General features: G+C 42.7%; 1 protein-coding gene across 1 annotated transcript; it reads right to left on the bottom strand.

Annotated features, from left to right (window-relative positions):
- Positions 1-15317: 15317 nt before the first annotated feature.
- Positions 15318-16682, bottom strand: LOC126481994 (ionotropic receptor 21a-like). Its single transcript, XM_050105959.1, has one exon. It carries the CDS (start codon positions 16680-16682, stop codon positions 15318-15320), a length of 1365 nt encoding a protein of 454 aa, XP_049961916.1.
- Between the last annotated feature and the right edge of the window lie 475 nt (positions 16683-17157).

Here is a 17157-nt window from a genome sequence, read left to right as displayed (position 1 = left end):
TCATAAGCCATTTAAGTGATAGAGTTCACCTTTTAAAATGTTCATTCGCATACTGGTAGTTTACACAAAAACTGAGGCCAAAAAATAACAAACAAACAACGAAAGTTGGTAGGCGTGTCCCTAGATTCGAAAGATGATGTCTCTTCAGATTTCGCACCAGTCCCTTAAGAGAGGAGCTAGTAGTGCCATTATGAGGATGCAAATCAGGTTTGCTTTAAATACTCGCTGCAACAGTCGTGAGCGTTAGTTACCTTTGAGACTGGACGTAATGATTTGACGCTAGTGAAGAAGCCGTTAAAGCGACAAAGACACCATTATCAGCACCCCACTGAGTACGAAGGAGGTCGCGTAGTAGGGCTACGAGAAGCTGGATGTCCCTTCTGCGGTATTTCAGAACGATCTGGCAGGAATATAGTCGCTGTACATGACTGCTGGCAGCGGTGGTCACAGTCGAAAGCGAAGATGGCTCCGGACGGCCACGTGGCACTACCGAGAGGGAAGACCATCGTGTTCGGTGTATGACTGCGGCACACCTGGTGCATCTAAAGCAGCAATTTGACCTCCAGTTGGCACCACCGTGACACAACGAACTGTTACACATATGTTATTTCAAGTTCAGCTCTGAGCCAGACGCTCTGTTGCCTAAATTCCACTGACCATAAACCATCGCCATTTGCTACTTCAGTGGTTTCAAGCGAGAGCTCGTTGGAGGGCAGAATGGAGACCTGTTGCGTTTACTGATGAAAGCTGGTTCTGTCTCGATACCAGTGATGGCTGTGTGTTAGTTATGAAGCCAGGTGAGCGCTTGTAAACAACCTGTCTGTGCCCTATATGTACTGAACGTACACCTGGAGTTATGGTCTGGGGAACTTTATATTTTGGTGTGGCGATTTTTTTCCATCAGTGTAGTTAATGGTATATACATTTATAAATTTTTTCATCATATTTACTTGACACTCTGGCTGCATATGTGCTACGCTTTGCTTTATTGCAACTGCGGGTATAATGTGCATCATCATACACTTCGTTGGGCTTGATGTTGGCTATGTGCTCTCCCATTTGGGCTAGGTCACTGGAAAACCAAATCTGAAAAAAGGACCGAGCACCAGACTACCCTAATCTAATTTTCAGACTTTATATGTTTCAAATACACACCACACTTAGAAATGCGTAATATTTCGTAATATTTTTACATTTTTAAATAGCTATAACAGTTACTATAATCAGTGCTGTTGAAGACAGAAATTTCTAACAGTTTTTCAGCTTTAGTTCACAGTCTTGATTAGATTTAAGAAGTTAGATTACATTATTAGTTCGTACAGAAACGTTTAAATAAGTTTGCTGATACGAGAGTGAAAAAAAATTTTTGAATCAGTCCTTCGTGTCACACAAAATACACTTTTCCTCATCAACAACAGATACATGATTTCTAACAAGTTAAAAAAGCAAAACTATGAGTTTAAGTTTTACTTACGTATTTTAAAAGTGTTTTTTTGTCGGAGTATACAACAACTCTTAATCGCAGGCTGCCGCTGGTTCGTCTCCGTCGTCGAAGGTGTTGTGCTACGCCGTCTGGAACACGTCACTGCAGAGTCGAGGTACGCCCGGCTGGAACACGGTGCCGGGTGTCGATGTCAGGTCCCTCAGTCATGTTATGCCTTGAGACCCCGCCTTGCGCGCATTTGAATAATCCCGCCACCTTCCATAAGGGCTTCTCGTGCTGAACGTGTTTTAGTACGGAACTAGGTGGTAGCGATGGCCGCCTCGTGCGGTGTCGTCGAGGCAGTAGAGCTGAATTTAGCTGCTCGTGTGACAGGAATGATATCACAACGTTACGGGCAATGTAGCGCGGAAGTGATTTTCAATTGTTCTGTCTGCTGTCACAGTATCTGCTGACTTCTTTTGAAGTTTGGAAGTACTGTGTAGCTTTGGGTAGCTTCTAGCAGCACCAGATTGCAGTTGTTGCTGGTGGCTGGCTAGTCACATGCAGTTGTCAGCGTGCTTATGCAAGAAGAGTAAAGGGCTGATGTGTTCCTGGTCTATTTCGCCTTGTGCGTTCGAGAATCGAGCATAGATCCGTGGGGAGTGGTTCCGATGTGACCTGCGAGCAGGGATTATGTAAATATGTCGCCTGTGCGTGTGATTGGTAATGAGGCACGTATGTCATGTGTATTTGCTATTTCAACCATGTGAGAGATAGTACCATATGATTTCACAGCCTGCCGGGTTGTATTAATTTAGGATCGTGTAGCTACTGTCTGAAATCTGGTTGATTCAGTCTCTTAGTGACAGGAAACGAGTTGTGTTTCCTTACGACGAAATAATTTGCTTATTCCCGAGAGGACGACCTGGAGGTATCGCGTGTGAGTCTATGCACAATATACCGAGCGAGGTGGCGCAGTGGCTAGCACAGTGGCCTCGCATTCGGGAGGACGACGGTTCAATCCCGCGTCCGGCCATCCTGATTTAGGATTTCTGTGATTTCCCTAAATCGATCCAGGCAAATGCCGGGATGGTTCCTTTGAAAGGGCACGGCCGACTTCCTTCCCCGTCTTTCCCTAATCCGATGAGACCGATGACATCGCTGTCTGGTCTCCTCCCCCGAACAACCGAACCCAACCCCCTAAGCACAATACCAGTCACTAAATTAAGACTGGAGGGATCACTGTTCGTCAGATGTCCACTTAGTGACGGGATCAGTGAACGGGTTTGTGAAGAGCTGTGTCCACCACACTTTTGTATTTGTATGCTTGGATTTTTTGTTTGCTATGATGTCGTTGTTTCTACTTACATGTACGGTGGTATGTTTGAGGATGTCGTCTTCGTATTTCCTTATATTCGTGACATGTGGTGCGGTTGTAAATTGAGGCTGACTTGTTTTTGATTGACGTGTGATCTCAGAGTTGTTGTTGTGAATTTTGACTGCTTTTAAAAATGCACGGACTTTGTATCCCATTGCGTGAACATGTTTTATGCTCGTTCATGTTGTTTTTTCCGGGTATCTCCACAGTTATTTAGATGACCTCGTGTAATACTACGGAACAACGTACGTATGTTTGTTGTCGCTGTCGCCCTCGTCTCTCAGTGGCGAACCTTACGTTTCTGCTGTGGAGACCTATTGCAAGAACAAAACTCACTTGGTGGTAACTGAAGTAGCTTACCGTGCACTTTACTATTACAGTGCATTTGATTTTGAGTTATGGCTAATGCCTGTAAGAGCAGACATATTTCCTTATAAGGACCTACTGACATAGTAGTAAGTGGTGCCAAGTTCATTAAGATAACGATTTCAACAATTTGAGTAAGCCTGGGTGTGTCTGAGAGCGACTTCTGTTTGTTTGTTATGTGTAAAACTTTGGATTAGTAAGTGGGCATGTAGAGAAACGTTAGCTGCGTTACTAACGCTGAATGCTCGTTTGCGTTCATTATGTGTGTTTCTTTATTGTTTAGAATTTACTGTGGCCTGTTTTTCTTTAATTTATTTCCGGTTTACTCTAATGACAATGCGTAAAACACTACTCAATAATAAATATGAAATCATAACGTGTTCATGTTTCTCTATTAAGTTTTATGTCAGTGTTTAAGTAATGTGTTGCTCTTTGGCTGTTTGTTCCATCGAACACAATGGTGTTGTCTTGCTTTGTGACCTAGTCACTTATTCAGTTCTGTTACGGAGCAAGATAGTTCCACTTTCTCTGCGCCTTACTCCTTCGGTAGCTGATGGAGTGCGTGCCATCGTTGCCATACATGCCGCTTGAGTAGTGGCGGTACGGATCCTTGCGTCCAGCACCTGTCTCGATGAAGGAACATCGGGTGTTTGGATGGGCTCTGCATCCACTCGACTGCTGTCCACTTTAGAAAAAAAAATAGTAAAATTAAATCTTACTATAAAATCTGTCAGCGCTGCATCCTAAGTCGTTAACCGTTATCTCTCCAGTCCCCCTTTCCCAAGTTCTCTGCACGTTTCACCTGTGTCAGCTTGGCTAGGTTGCCGACGGCCATAATCAGGCACTGGGGTTACTCCAAAGTGAGATTGGATAGAGGAACGAAAAGCGGACCAGGCAGGCTGGCCGAGGGTTTAAAGAGACACAATGGCTCTTTATGTTGGGCAAGTGGAATGACAGATGTTTGCCGATGGCGCTAATCCAGGATCAACCGGGTGGGATCCCAGCTGTCCGGGTGGCATTGTGCGCCTAAACAATACTAGAGTCCGCCATAGCTGAGTCAACGGTTCACTGCCCTGCATTTTAAATGGTAGGTGTCCTATTCAGTACAAAAATTGTTTTCTAAGGTTAAGACACGTTGGCAAAAAGATTCGTTCTCTCACCAAGTCATCTGAAAAAATTAATTACTTTTGCATAGACTCAGGCCAGGCCACGAATTCCTCTATCGTACCAACACCGCTTGCAGTGAAAGTCCTCTTGTTTTTGTTGCATGTATTACGGTGTCTGTCTTCCACAATTGGTTTTACCTTCTGTAGCTCCATGTAGTAGTAAGGAAGCTAATCCCTGATGATTTAACACATCACCTATCGACCTCTACCTTCATCTTGTCTGTTTATTCCGTATGCTCCTTTGTTCCCCGTTTCCGAGGAGAAACTGCTCCTTCCTTATCATAATAAAATTATAATTTACAACATCCTTATACAGCAACACATCTCAAGCGCCTCAATCCTCTTCTTTTCCGGTTTTCCCAGAGTCCGTGATTGAATACCATACGTCACTGTGCTCCGAATGCAGAGCCTCACTTCTTTCCCCTTAGATTAAGACCTAAGTTTGACACTAGTAGACTTTTTAAGTCCTCCTTGCTTCGTCCATCATGTGTTACTTTGCTTCTAAAATAACAGAATTACATAAATTACATAAATTCGTCTACTATTATCGTCTCCAATTTTGATGTTAAGTTTATCGCTAATCTCATTTCTGCCACTACTCGTTACTTTTGTCTTTCCTCGGTTTACTCTGAAACCATATTATGTTCTCGTTGTTCATTCCGTTCAACAAGTCCTGCAAGCCTTCACTATCACTGAGGACACAATGTCATCAGTGAATATTATAACTGATATCCTTTCAGCCTGAATTTTAATCCCACCCTTGAATCTTCCTTTTATTTCCGTAATTGATTCTTCGATATATCGACTACATCATTTGGAATCCGAGCTCTTCGTTCTTGGTCTTCCATTCTTATTGTTCCCAGTTGGCTCTTGTACCAATTGGCTCTTCTCCAAATTGTATATTACCCATCTTTCCCTGTACGTTACATCCATTTTTCACATAATTTCGAACGTTTTCAACCATCTTACATTATCGAACGTTTGCCCCAAGTCGACTAATCCAATAAACGAATCCTGATTCTTCTTAAGTTTCTCATCTATTATCAATCGCAACGTCATAACTGCCTCGCTGATGCCTTTACCTTCTCGCAAGGCGAACGGATCGTCATCAGAGCCTTAATCTACAATATATAACATGACATTGAAAGCTATAGGGAGTGGAAGATGGCACAGGGTTCTGATTGGCTGTCACAAATATTAGTTTTACGAACTAGTCAAGAGATGTGAATTTTAAAATTTTCCCGTCGAATTGACTGTTCAAACAAATTTCGGGCTTGCAGCCGGTCGTCGTTCAATACGACGACCGGCTGCAAGCCCGAAATTTGTTTGAATAGTCAAGAGATGTTGCCATTATGAAAGGCACTTCCTAGTGGGCACTCGAGACCAGTGGACGTACAAGAACTCTTTCTCGGCACTCGCAGGATGGAGAATAGGTTTGATTATAGTGGTGAAAAACATTGGTGAGATCCTGTGTACGAGTTATCTTGCTCTCATGGCTTTCGTTTCCCCTATAACGTAACAACTAGTGGCTTAGTTGTTTTAGTGTAATTTTTATAGTAAATGAAATGACAATCATGGAACAGCGATATGTACGTGTACAGATAGCAGTAGTATCTCGTGCAAGTGGTATAAAAGAGCAGTACTTTGGTAGAGCTGTCATTTGTACTTAGGTGATTCACGTGTAAACGTTTGCGAAGTGATTATTGGCGCACGGCGGGAATTAACAGACGTCGTACAGACGCATGGACCATTCTGTTTCTGAAATCGTTAGTGAATTCAGTATTCCGAGATCCACAGCGTCAAGAGTGTGCCGAGGCAGACCGACAACACAGAGGCCGACGGCCTACACTTAACGACCGAGAGCAGCGGCGCTTGCGTAGAGTTGTCAGTGCTGACAGACAGACAGACGGACAGCACTGAGTGAAATAATGGCAGAAATCGACGTGGGACGTATGACGAACGTATCCGTTAAGATAGTGCAGTTAAATATGGCGTTAATGGGCTATGGCAGAAGAGACAGACACGAGATCCTTTGCTAACAGCAGGTCGCCTGCAGAACCTCTCCCGGGGTCGTCATCATATCGGTTGGACCCCAGACGCCTGGAAAACCGTGACTTGATTGGATGATTACCGATTTCAGTTGGCAGGTTAGAGTGTAACGCACTCTACTCGAAGCCATGGACCCATGTTATCAACAAGGCACTGTGCAAGCTGGTGGTTCCATTATCGTGTGGTCTGCGTTTACATGGAATACACTGCGTCCTCTCGTCCAATTGAACCGATCATTGACTGGAAATGGTTATGATCAGCTACTTAAAAACCATTTTCAGCCATTCATGGACTATGTTTCCACATAACGATGGATTTTTTTCTGGATGACAGTTCTTCGGCTGGATTCAAGAACATTCTAGACATTTTGAGTGAATGATTTGGCCACTCAGATCACCCGGCATGAACCCCATCGAAAATTTACGGGACATGGTCGAGAGGTCCCTTTGTGCACAAATTCCTGCACTGGTAACACTTTCATAATTATGGACGCATTATTTGTGGAGGGGACTACCAATGACTTGTTGGGCCCATGGAAGTCGAGTTGCTGCACTGCGCCGGGAAGAAAGGGGCTCGACACGGTAATAGTAGATATCCCATGATTTTTGTCAGCTTCTTGTACACTGCGAATTAGAAGATCACTTTTGCGATAACCTGTAATGAACTGTTATTGTCTCCTGCGGCTCGACGACGCTTCAGACAAAAGGTGTCGACAATTGTGAAAAAAAATTCCATACCTCAGAAGCTCATGTGACGTGTGAAACGGGTTAATGATGTCACATAGGTACCAAATTTCGCCAAAATTCAGCCCATCACCACCGTGGACGCGTTACACGACGTGGAGGTCGTCACAGCGCCTCTAACCTACATTTCATCCATTTGACCCTTTCTTTTGGCACCTCTGCAATAGAAACTGAATGTTCGCAGTGCGACGAGTAACAGAAAGACGTTCTTTACAGCCTTTGACACTACTGGTATCCTCAGACGATTCAGACATTCTCTGTCGATATTGTTGGTCTACATCACCGATGACCGTGATTTCATCCCTTTGAAGTGCAACGTAACAGGAATTTTTGCTGTCGTGTACACGTTGGAGTCACTATGGACTGTTCAGAACCATTCGACAAGATTTTAATGCGATGCAAAGCTGCAAAGGCTACCTATGGTTTCTCAACGCTTCTGTTTCAAGCCTTCCTGTGGCGTGATCATGGAGTGGTGCGACTTTGACACATGTGAAAACAAAACGGCAAAATGTCCCTTTAAGTCCCCACATGTTTGCCAAAACCCTCGGTGGTACCAACTCAAATTTATTGAGAATTTTAGAAACGTACCTTTACAGAGAAAACCTGTGAAGCATTCGGAGGCACCTGAAGATGGATCACCAGTTAACATGCCTCCGGGCTAATTAAAAATGTCACATCCCTCCTGATCAAGCCATAAGAGAGCATGAAACACGAGCACTGAGAAAGCTTAAGGACCATTTACTGCTTTGGACCACGTTAAAATTTCGTCGAATTGTTTCGAAAAAATCTCTAGTGGTCCCACGCTGACCACCAAAGTGAAAACGGCAGTCGCACAGCACTATAATGGGGTGAGATCACTTTCAATAGCCACTTAACGTCCGTCGAGAAGTGGTGAATGGCTCAATTTGTGTCAACAGTGCCAAAGGTAGTCAAGAAGGAAGTCATTTTGCTCATCACACTGCGAACTGTCGTTTTCGACCGCGAAAGGTGTGAGAATCAACACCCCAGGGAAGGAAGGCGTTACGTTGACGCCACTCCTGAGACGTTTCCGTTTTGAATCTGAAAAACATGGTCTCTGAAATGTTCCCCTCGGGAGTTGTTGTGGTCTTCAGTCCAGAGACTGATTTGATACAGCCCTCCATGCTGCTCTATCCCTTGCAAGCCTCTTCATCTCCGAATAACTTCAACCTACATCCTTTTGAATCTTGGTCTCCCTCTAAGATTTTTACGCTCCACGCTTCCCTCCAGCACTAAATTGGTGATCACTTGATGCCTCAGAACGTGTCCTACCAACCGATCCCTTCTTCTAGTCAAGTTGTGCCACCCCCTTCTCCCCAATTCTATTCACTATCTCCTCATTAGTTACGTGATCTACCCATTTAATCTTCTGCATTCTTCTGTAGTACGAAGGGGTTCAAAAAGTTTTGCACAGTCGTCTCTAATTCTTTTATTTTTTGCAGGAGGAGAATGAATTTTTTGTGAACATACTTGGAACATTTAGCTATACGAGGTGCATTCAAGTTCTAAGGCCTCCGATTTTTTTTCTAATTAACTACTCACCCGAAATCGATGAAACTGGCGTTACTTCTCCACGTAATCGCCCTGCAGACGTACACATTTTTCACAACGCTGACGCCATGATTCCATGTCAACAGCGAAGGCTTCTTTAGGAGTCTGTTTCGACCACCGGAAAATCGCTGAGGCAATAGCAGCACGGCTGGTGAATGAGCGGCCACGGAGAGTGTCTTTCATTGTCGGAAAAAGCCAAAAGTCACTAGGAGCCAGGTCAGGTGAGTAGGGGGCATGAAGAATCACTTCAAAGTTGTTATCACCAAGAAACTGTTGCGTAACGTTAGCTCGATGTGCGGGTGCATTGGCTTGGTGAAACAGCACACGCGTAGCCCTTCCCGGACGTTTTTGTTGCAGTGCAGGAAGGAATTCGTTCTTCAAAACATTTTCGTAGGATGCACCTGTTACCGTAGTCCCCTTTGGAACGCAATGAGTAAGGATTACGCCCTCGCTGTCCCAGAACATGGACGCCATTATTTTTTCAGCACTGGCGGTTACCCGAAATTTTTTTGGTGGCGGTGAATCTGTGTGCTTCCATTGAGCTAACTGGCGCTTTGTTTCTGGATTGAAAAATGGCATCCACGTCTCATCCATTGTCACAACCGACGAAAAGAAAGTCCCATTCATGCTGTCGTTGCGCGTCAACATTGCTTGGCAACATGCCACACGGGCAGCCATGTGGTCGTCCGTCAGCATTCGTGACACCCACCTGGATGACACTTTTCGCATTTTCAGGTCGTCATACAGGATTGTGTGCACAGAACCCACAGAAATGCCAACTCTGGAGGCGATCTGTTCAACAGTCATTCGGCGATCCCCCAAAACAATTCTGTCCACTTTCTTGATCATGTCGTCAGACCAGCTTGTGTGAGCCCAAGGTTTACGGTTTGTTGTCACATGATGTTCTGCCTTCATTAAACTATCGCACCCACTAACGCACTTTCGACACATCCATAACTCCATCACCACATGTCTCCTTCAACTGTCGATGAATTTCAATTGGTTTCACACCACGCAAATTCAGAAAACGAATGATTGCATGCTGTTCAAGTACGGAAAACGTCGCCATTTTAAGTATTTAAAACAGTTCTCATTCTCGCCGCTGGCGGTAAAATTCCATCTGCCGTACGGTGCTGCCATCTCTGGGACGTATTGACAATGAACGCGGCTTCATTTCAAAACAATGCGCATGTTTCTATCTCTTTCCAGTCCACAGAAAAAAAATCGGAGGCCTTAGAACTTGAATGCACCTCGTACATTGAGCCTACTCAATGTGGCCTCCATCAGCTGTGACGCATCTGACCCAACGTTCTTTGGAAAATTGGAATTTTGTGATAAGTTCTATGAGACCAAACTGCTGAGGTTTTAGGTCCCTAAGCTTAAACACTACTTAAACTAGCTTACGCTAAGGACAACACACACACCCATGCCCGAGGGAGGACTCGAACGTCTGATGGGGAGAGCTGCATGAACCGCGACAAGGCGCCCCAGAGCGCGCGTCTACCCCGTGCGGCCCACCGTTCTTCCCATGATGTAAATGCACTCTGGTAACATTCTGGGGATTGCCTTTTACGCCATCGCTTGACGCAGGAAATAGGGTCTTTCTCACTATCACATGTTTTACCGCGCAGGTGGGCCTCCAGACGACCAAAGAGGTAAAAATCAGACGGAGCCAAGTCCGGACTATAGGGAGCATGAGGAACAATTTGCCAACCCATTTTCCTGACATTCTCCTGCGTCATAAGAGCTGTATGGGGTTTATCATTGTCATGGTGTAGTCTGATGAGCTGAACCTGAAGCTGTGGTCGGTGGGTCTTAATGGCACATCATAGCTTGTCCAGTGACAAACAGTAACGGTCCCGGTGAATTGTGGAACCAGGTTCCAAAAAGTCAATGAAAATTGCACCACACTGATCCCAGAAGAACTAGGCCATCACCTTTCGGCCTGATGTTCATGAAAGTCTTGGTTTCTTCTTCCGGGGGGAACCCAGATGACAATACCACTGCATGTTTCTGTTTTTTGTTCTCAGGTTCGGACAAAAACAACCATGTTTCATCCTGGGTAATGATCCCGTCAAAACACTGTTTCCACTCTTCAGTAAAGGTCTTCAGGAGACCGTCGCAAACATTCTTCCTCTTCGTTTTCACTTCTCTTGTCAATAATCTAGGCACCCAACGTGCACAGATTTTTCTGTGCCCTAGTGACTGTACCAGTGATACCACACTACCCAATGACAAACGAGTCATTTCAGCAAGCTGTAGTGTCGTCACACATCTGCCATTCTGGATGATTTGATCAATGGTCGCGTTATTCACATCACTCACTGCCGTCGATTGTCTACCGCATCGTGGATTGTCCAGTAGAGCGAAATCACCCCCTTTAAACCTCTGCAACCATCACTGTATACTGCTGCGATCCACGGTGTCCTCCCCATTAACAGGGAGCAACTTCCTGTGAATCGATGTGGCACAGTCAATGCCGATCTTGAAGAGGATCTCCATCACCCACCGTTGTCGCAACCTGACATCTACTTCACGGTCCATTATGGCTCACCTGTACAAAAAAGAAAATACTTTTATACACCATCTTATAGCTAAATGTTCCAAGTATGTTCACAAAAAATTTCTTTCTCCTCCTGCAAAAAATAAAAAAAATAGAGACGACTGTGCAAAACTTTTTGAACGCCCTTTGTTCCACATTTCGAAAGCTTCTATGTATTCTCTTCTTATCTAAACTAGTTATCGTCCATGTTTCACTTTCATAAATGGCTACATTCCTTACAAATACTTTCAGAAAGGACTTCGTGACACTTAAATCTCTATTCGACCTTAACAAATTTCTCGCCGGCCACTGTGGACGAGCGCCTCTAGGCGCTTCAGTCCGGAACCGCGCTGCTGCTACGGTCGCAGGTTCGAATCCTTAGGTTAGTTAGGTTTAAGTAGTTCTAAGTCTAGCGGACTGATGTCTTCAGATGTTAAGTCCCATAGTGCTTAGAGCCATTTGAAGCCATTTGAAACAAATTTCTCTTCTTGAGAAACGCTTTCCTTGCCATAGCCAGTCTACATTTTATATCCTCCCTACTTCGACAGTCATCAGTTATTTTGCTTCCTAAATAGTAAAACTCATCTACTACTTTAAGTGTCTCACTTCCTCGGGTACCCATAAGAATATCGCATGATTTCAACGCTGGGTATCACAGCTCTGACCTTCATCGCAGAGGTGTCAAAATAAGTGGTAAAATGTGGCTAAGACGAGCTGTAACGACCTTGCTGTAGTATGAAACTTCACGGTGGTCTTGTACAGAATTGTGGTGAAAACTTTTGCCGTTTTGACGTCACTAACTCACTTTGCACTGTACACAAACGTCTGAGTTCTGTTCTTTTCACTGAGTGTATCGACATCTTGTTGTCTGAAGCTTCGACGAGCCCGATGGTGACGTTGCAGGACGACATGCTTTTGCACCAATACAAGGTAAGGTAGTACGCACCTTTCAGCCAAATTTCAAATTTATGCGTTTGCAAGGGAGATGATAATGGAGTTCCGATGAAGTGGTCCTTCAATTCTGTTGCAAAGTGTAAATAGTGCTTCCGAAAAGTTAATCAAAATGTATTGTTGTCAGGATGTGACAATTCTGATAGAGAAACAGTCTTATCCTGACACAGCTTTATTTCTTCTGGGGCTGGAACCAGGTAGCGAGCTTTGCGTTTTTATGCTGATGTTGTTGCACATTCTGTATGCAGAGTACTGTGTGTATACGCTCTGCTACAGGGCACAGAGGTGAAGAGATAGGTAGAGGTCAGTTGTGTCTGAGTAGTACAAATAAAATCTCTTTCTGCTGGTTTCCACAGTTAACAGAGTCCTCAAGTGCAAGTACATTACAACAACAGCATTTTAAATCCACACGCCAAACACCATGGCAGTGTCAATGAAGAGGTTTCTGCGTAGTACAGCAAAGTGCAAAGTGCATCGGTTGAGAGTATCTAACGATTAATACTTAATTGCGGGAAATTGCGAAAGTATTTAATAAAATGAAAATTATTTACTTTGGAAATTTTCAATGAAAGGAACTTTGAACATTGACAGTATTAAATGAAACTAACCTTGTCGTGGAAATGCTCACTCATGGTAGCTATACATTACGTGTCGAGAAACGTGTTCACGTGCGATTTATTTCACAACAGGCGGCTGATGAGTTCTGTAATTAGGCCGTGATAATGTCTTACCTGCAATGGACGTTAGTTTCTGTCCTGTATCTGCGTGACTGCCAATAGCAATGCTGTTGCGGCATAACGAGCTGAAAGAGAAAAGCGCTGCGATGCTTGGTATAATTTACCGTTTGTCAAGGAAAAGAACACCTTATCCACTTGTCATTCTACTCATTTGCTAACAATGCACTTAGTTCTCATTGGATGTGTTCTAAATGAATGTCATTTAAGAAAAGGGAGAGGGTGATTACAAATGAAACATAAAATGAAATCGGAATTTACTTAATTTTCTCAGAATTGCAAATCTAGCATTTAAACTCCTTTTAACAAAATTACTCATCCCTTTTAACCCTACAATACACAGCAAGTATTATTGAAGTATTGTATTGCTATCAGTTTTACTTTTAAATTATCATATCAAACTCTCATTTAAACTAAGAGACGTGCATTGGACATATGATTGATAAATGGTCTCCTTCACCTAACAGTCGAAATCACTGAACATTGAAAATCAGTAAATTACAATAATACTTAACTGCTCGCAAAGAAATGTGACAAACTTGTTTTGGTCGACGAGTCGTTTCTGCGTCACAATAAAAATTCAAAAAATCTTTCCTCCAATAATATTTAAATTCTTAGCTATTGTTCCTCAAAACATCTCATTTTCAAAAGGGGACCACTTGCTCTGACTCAGAGCTCGTCAGGTAAGCCAACAGATCACCGTCACATTTCGCCCAAGACACGACTACAGCTGCCTCTCCCCCTATTGCTGTTCTATCTACCGCGTATTATTTTACTCAACGATGCGTTTCTTAATACTCAACGACAACGCACAATTTCATGTGTCCAAGCTTTACAAATGTATCTGTGAAAGGTAAAGTCTTTGCAATCGATCTGTTAGACAAATGACTGATAATCTCGTTCTGTGGGAAATTATGTCTCAGTAAATTGATACATTACCAATACAATTGACAAACTATTTTTATAAAAAAAATTTCTTCGTGATGTGACAAACAGTGTGTTTCTCTGAAATTCCTCTATAATACGTGTGAAATTTATCTCTAAAATGTTCCTGTAGCATTTAAAGTAGGTGGCTTTCCCCTTACGAAAACCTTTCACGGTGCAGCTTCTATCTTCCATAAGGCTTTGCATGAAGTAACTGACATGTTCCCTGCCAGTAACTCGTCGTTCAGCAGTTGAAGAGGTTGCTTCCACTTACAGTATTGACTGACGGATCATATCATCGTCTAGAGGCGTTTGTTGTAGTCCAGGAATCAGAGTTTTAAAAATATGCCTCTAAGGAAGCAGGGTCACACTTCCTTTTAAAGAAGCTCTACACTTTCATTCTCATCCACAGTACTCAGTTAGGTATTTCATTTTTATACAAACCATGTAACACAAATTACGCTTCATTTAGCTGGTAATAAACTGAGTAAATTTTCAGTTTTAGACAAAGTTATATAAATAAAACAATGTTCAGTGGCACACTCAATTTTATTCGATTCATTATGCAATTATCAAGCTTCGTAATCTGCCGATTACATTGTGTTTTACATTATTTGTTGCTTTACTTGAATACAGATGCAATAATTTCTTCTTGATCGGCTATGTAACGATAAGTTTCATGAATTCCTGGCAAAATACTACAGTTATTACAGCAATAATGGACGATAAATCTGTATATACACACGTACACGAGTAATTAATGTGAGAGACAAGCATAATCCTACAGTAGCCATTTCAGCCTCTTATAAAGGTGTTAAACGTTGCAGCAACCATTTCAGAGAAAACATTCACTGCATAATGTATTCCGTTACATGCAAATTTATTCATATTTCTTATTTTGTATATAACATTACAGAAACATTAAAGCAATTTGTTTTCATTTTTAATTCAAGTAGGATATGATCCAAAGGACTGTCACAAATCCTGCCGATAGCAGGAAGATACGCAGAAATTGTGCATATAATCCATTACTTTTAGAATAATTACAAATATTGGATTTTGGGTCAAATAATCATTATTATTTTAGCGTCTCTGAAGGTTTTTTTAAAACGGCCTGAAAGAAATTATTTGTATTTTCTCACGTACTAAATTCCGGTCATTCTGCTTTTCTTTATGTAACTCCTTGTCATAGGGTTATCGAAGTACAATTGTTACTTTCCTGCGGGACTTTTCTTCACGTAAATTCCTGTCATAGGATCATCATAGAGCACTTGTTACATTCCTGCGAAACATTCTTGTTGTTCTACGTGTTTTCAGTTTTTTTCCGTACATGTAAATTCAAACAATTACAGACCCTGTAGTGCTTCTAAATATTAAAGCAGCTGCAGTTAGATTCTCCAAATTATTACTATAAAGAAATGAAAAATAAAATGCTTCAATAACAATTTGCACGTGAAAGTCGAAAGTCTCTTCTACGGACCTTGACAGGAAATGCCACTGCCGTGTTCCGAAGTTTGATTATTCTGACGTCTTCCAAATTTTCTGTTTCCTTCATTTTTTATGCTATTAATGTTCACTTTCATTCTTACGTACTCGGTGAAGAAGAGTACAGAACTTAGAAAGTAACCAAGGAACAGTAAGTAAAATGGCATCTGAAGATGGGATATAGTAATGCGTTCCGTATCAGCTTTTCCTTCACGGTTGCTAATAAGCAGGAGGTCTCCCGCTGCTATCGATTCGTCCAGCGTATTTTTCTGCCACTTTTTGTAAAGCCCGGCTTCTACGATGCGCCTTATCAGCGAGTCGAATCTAGGCTGTAGCGGGGAATACTTCTGAGTAGCAAAAGCGACAACTGCGGGCAGAGGACACTCCTTCGTCAAATGCAGTAACGGGAAACCGTTTCTCACGTAATGTCTACTTCGTATCAAAAATTGGCCGACGTATGCGTTTACCAAAGCACACGTGCCGCCATCACTCTGGATTTTCTCTGGGTATCCTTCCATGTCAATGTCTGGTATGAGATTCCTGTTGAGGGCATCTATCACGGGGTTCCCCGTGTCTAGTTTGAAAACGGGCAGCAGCTCCGGGTGAATGAGGATCTTTAAGCCCGATCTGGACAACTGTTCCATCGTGTCGATGTCTGGCATGTACTTTGGAATTGTGAGGTAGCTCGTCAGCGATCCCTGAAACGTGTTAGTGATTATAAGACTGAAGAACGTCCACATGACGAACAGTATGCGCTCGCGGCCAACGGATGGAAGCGATGGCACAGCTATTGATAGAAACACAGAAAATATTTTAAGAAAGCTGTTAATGTACACGCACGCAAACTTTTCCGCCCTTGATGAGCCATTGCCAAAGCGACGAATTAAACTCCAGAAAAAAGCTGTAAATGGCATACTTAAAAGAATTGTCATCCAGGCTATTATGGCAAACGGCAGAATAATGTTGAGGTACTGAGGAATACGAGATGACTTATTCACAAGGATGCACAGGTCTTCTTTGTCATGAGGGTAAGTGTAGCCATGAACTTTCAGTCTTTCGACAATTATGTACCGAGTATTTGGTGCGATGTCTGCTCTTTCAAACATGACGTCGCCATCCGTTCCGGTGTTAACAGTACCGTTCCATTTCCCAAAGCCTGACCCGTCATTTGGCAACATAACAAGATTTGCATTCATATATTTCGCCAACGTTTCTGTCATCTGGGCGTCACAGCCACGAAATTTAGAAACGGTGGTATTGTCTTCTATCGCGCTGGGGTTTACAGTAAACATTGAGGCGCGAACATCGTTGCCATTAAGATTCATGAATTTATCGTAATAAATGTCATCCATGTCTTCGATCTCTAGTAGCGTTGGGGTGTAAGAGTCGCTCCATATACTATCTTTAACCAGAAATGGATCATAAGTCAGAACACTTGTAGAAGAATAGTTCATTTCTCTACATGTAACTGCCGCAACAATGTTTAAAATTTTCTTTTTCCAAGATAGTTTAAAAATTTCTGCAATTTCTTCTTTAAAGTTAAGAGAACATACATCGTCACCAACCAGAAGGAACTTTGCAGTTGGGTTCCAAAGTGACAGATGTTGTAACGACTGGAAACATTCATTGAACACGCTTTCCGAAAAATCTTGAGCAGTTAATATGTAAACATCGGGCTTTGAATAATTAGCTTGGTTTTCACTACAGTTCACCAAAGGAATTAATTCTGAATCGGGCGGTAAATACGTAACTGTTAATGACGCATTGCTGTTGAAACCGTCAGTAATATGAGAAATGATATGCCCAGCTATCTGGCTAGAGTTCAAG

Source organism: Schistocerca serialis, chromosome 5 (assembly GCF_023864345.2).
Source record: "Schistocerca serialis cubense isolate TAMUIC-IGC-003099 chromosome 5, iqSchSeri2.2, whole genome shotgun sequence".
NCBI lineage: Eukaryota > Metazoa > Arthropoda > Insecta > Orthoptera > Acrididae > Schistocerca > Schistocerca serialis.
The sequence above is the reverse complement of the archived record's forward strand: the minus strand, read 5'-3'. Positions and strand labels throughout refer to the sequence as shown.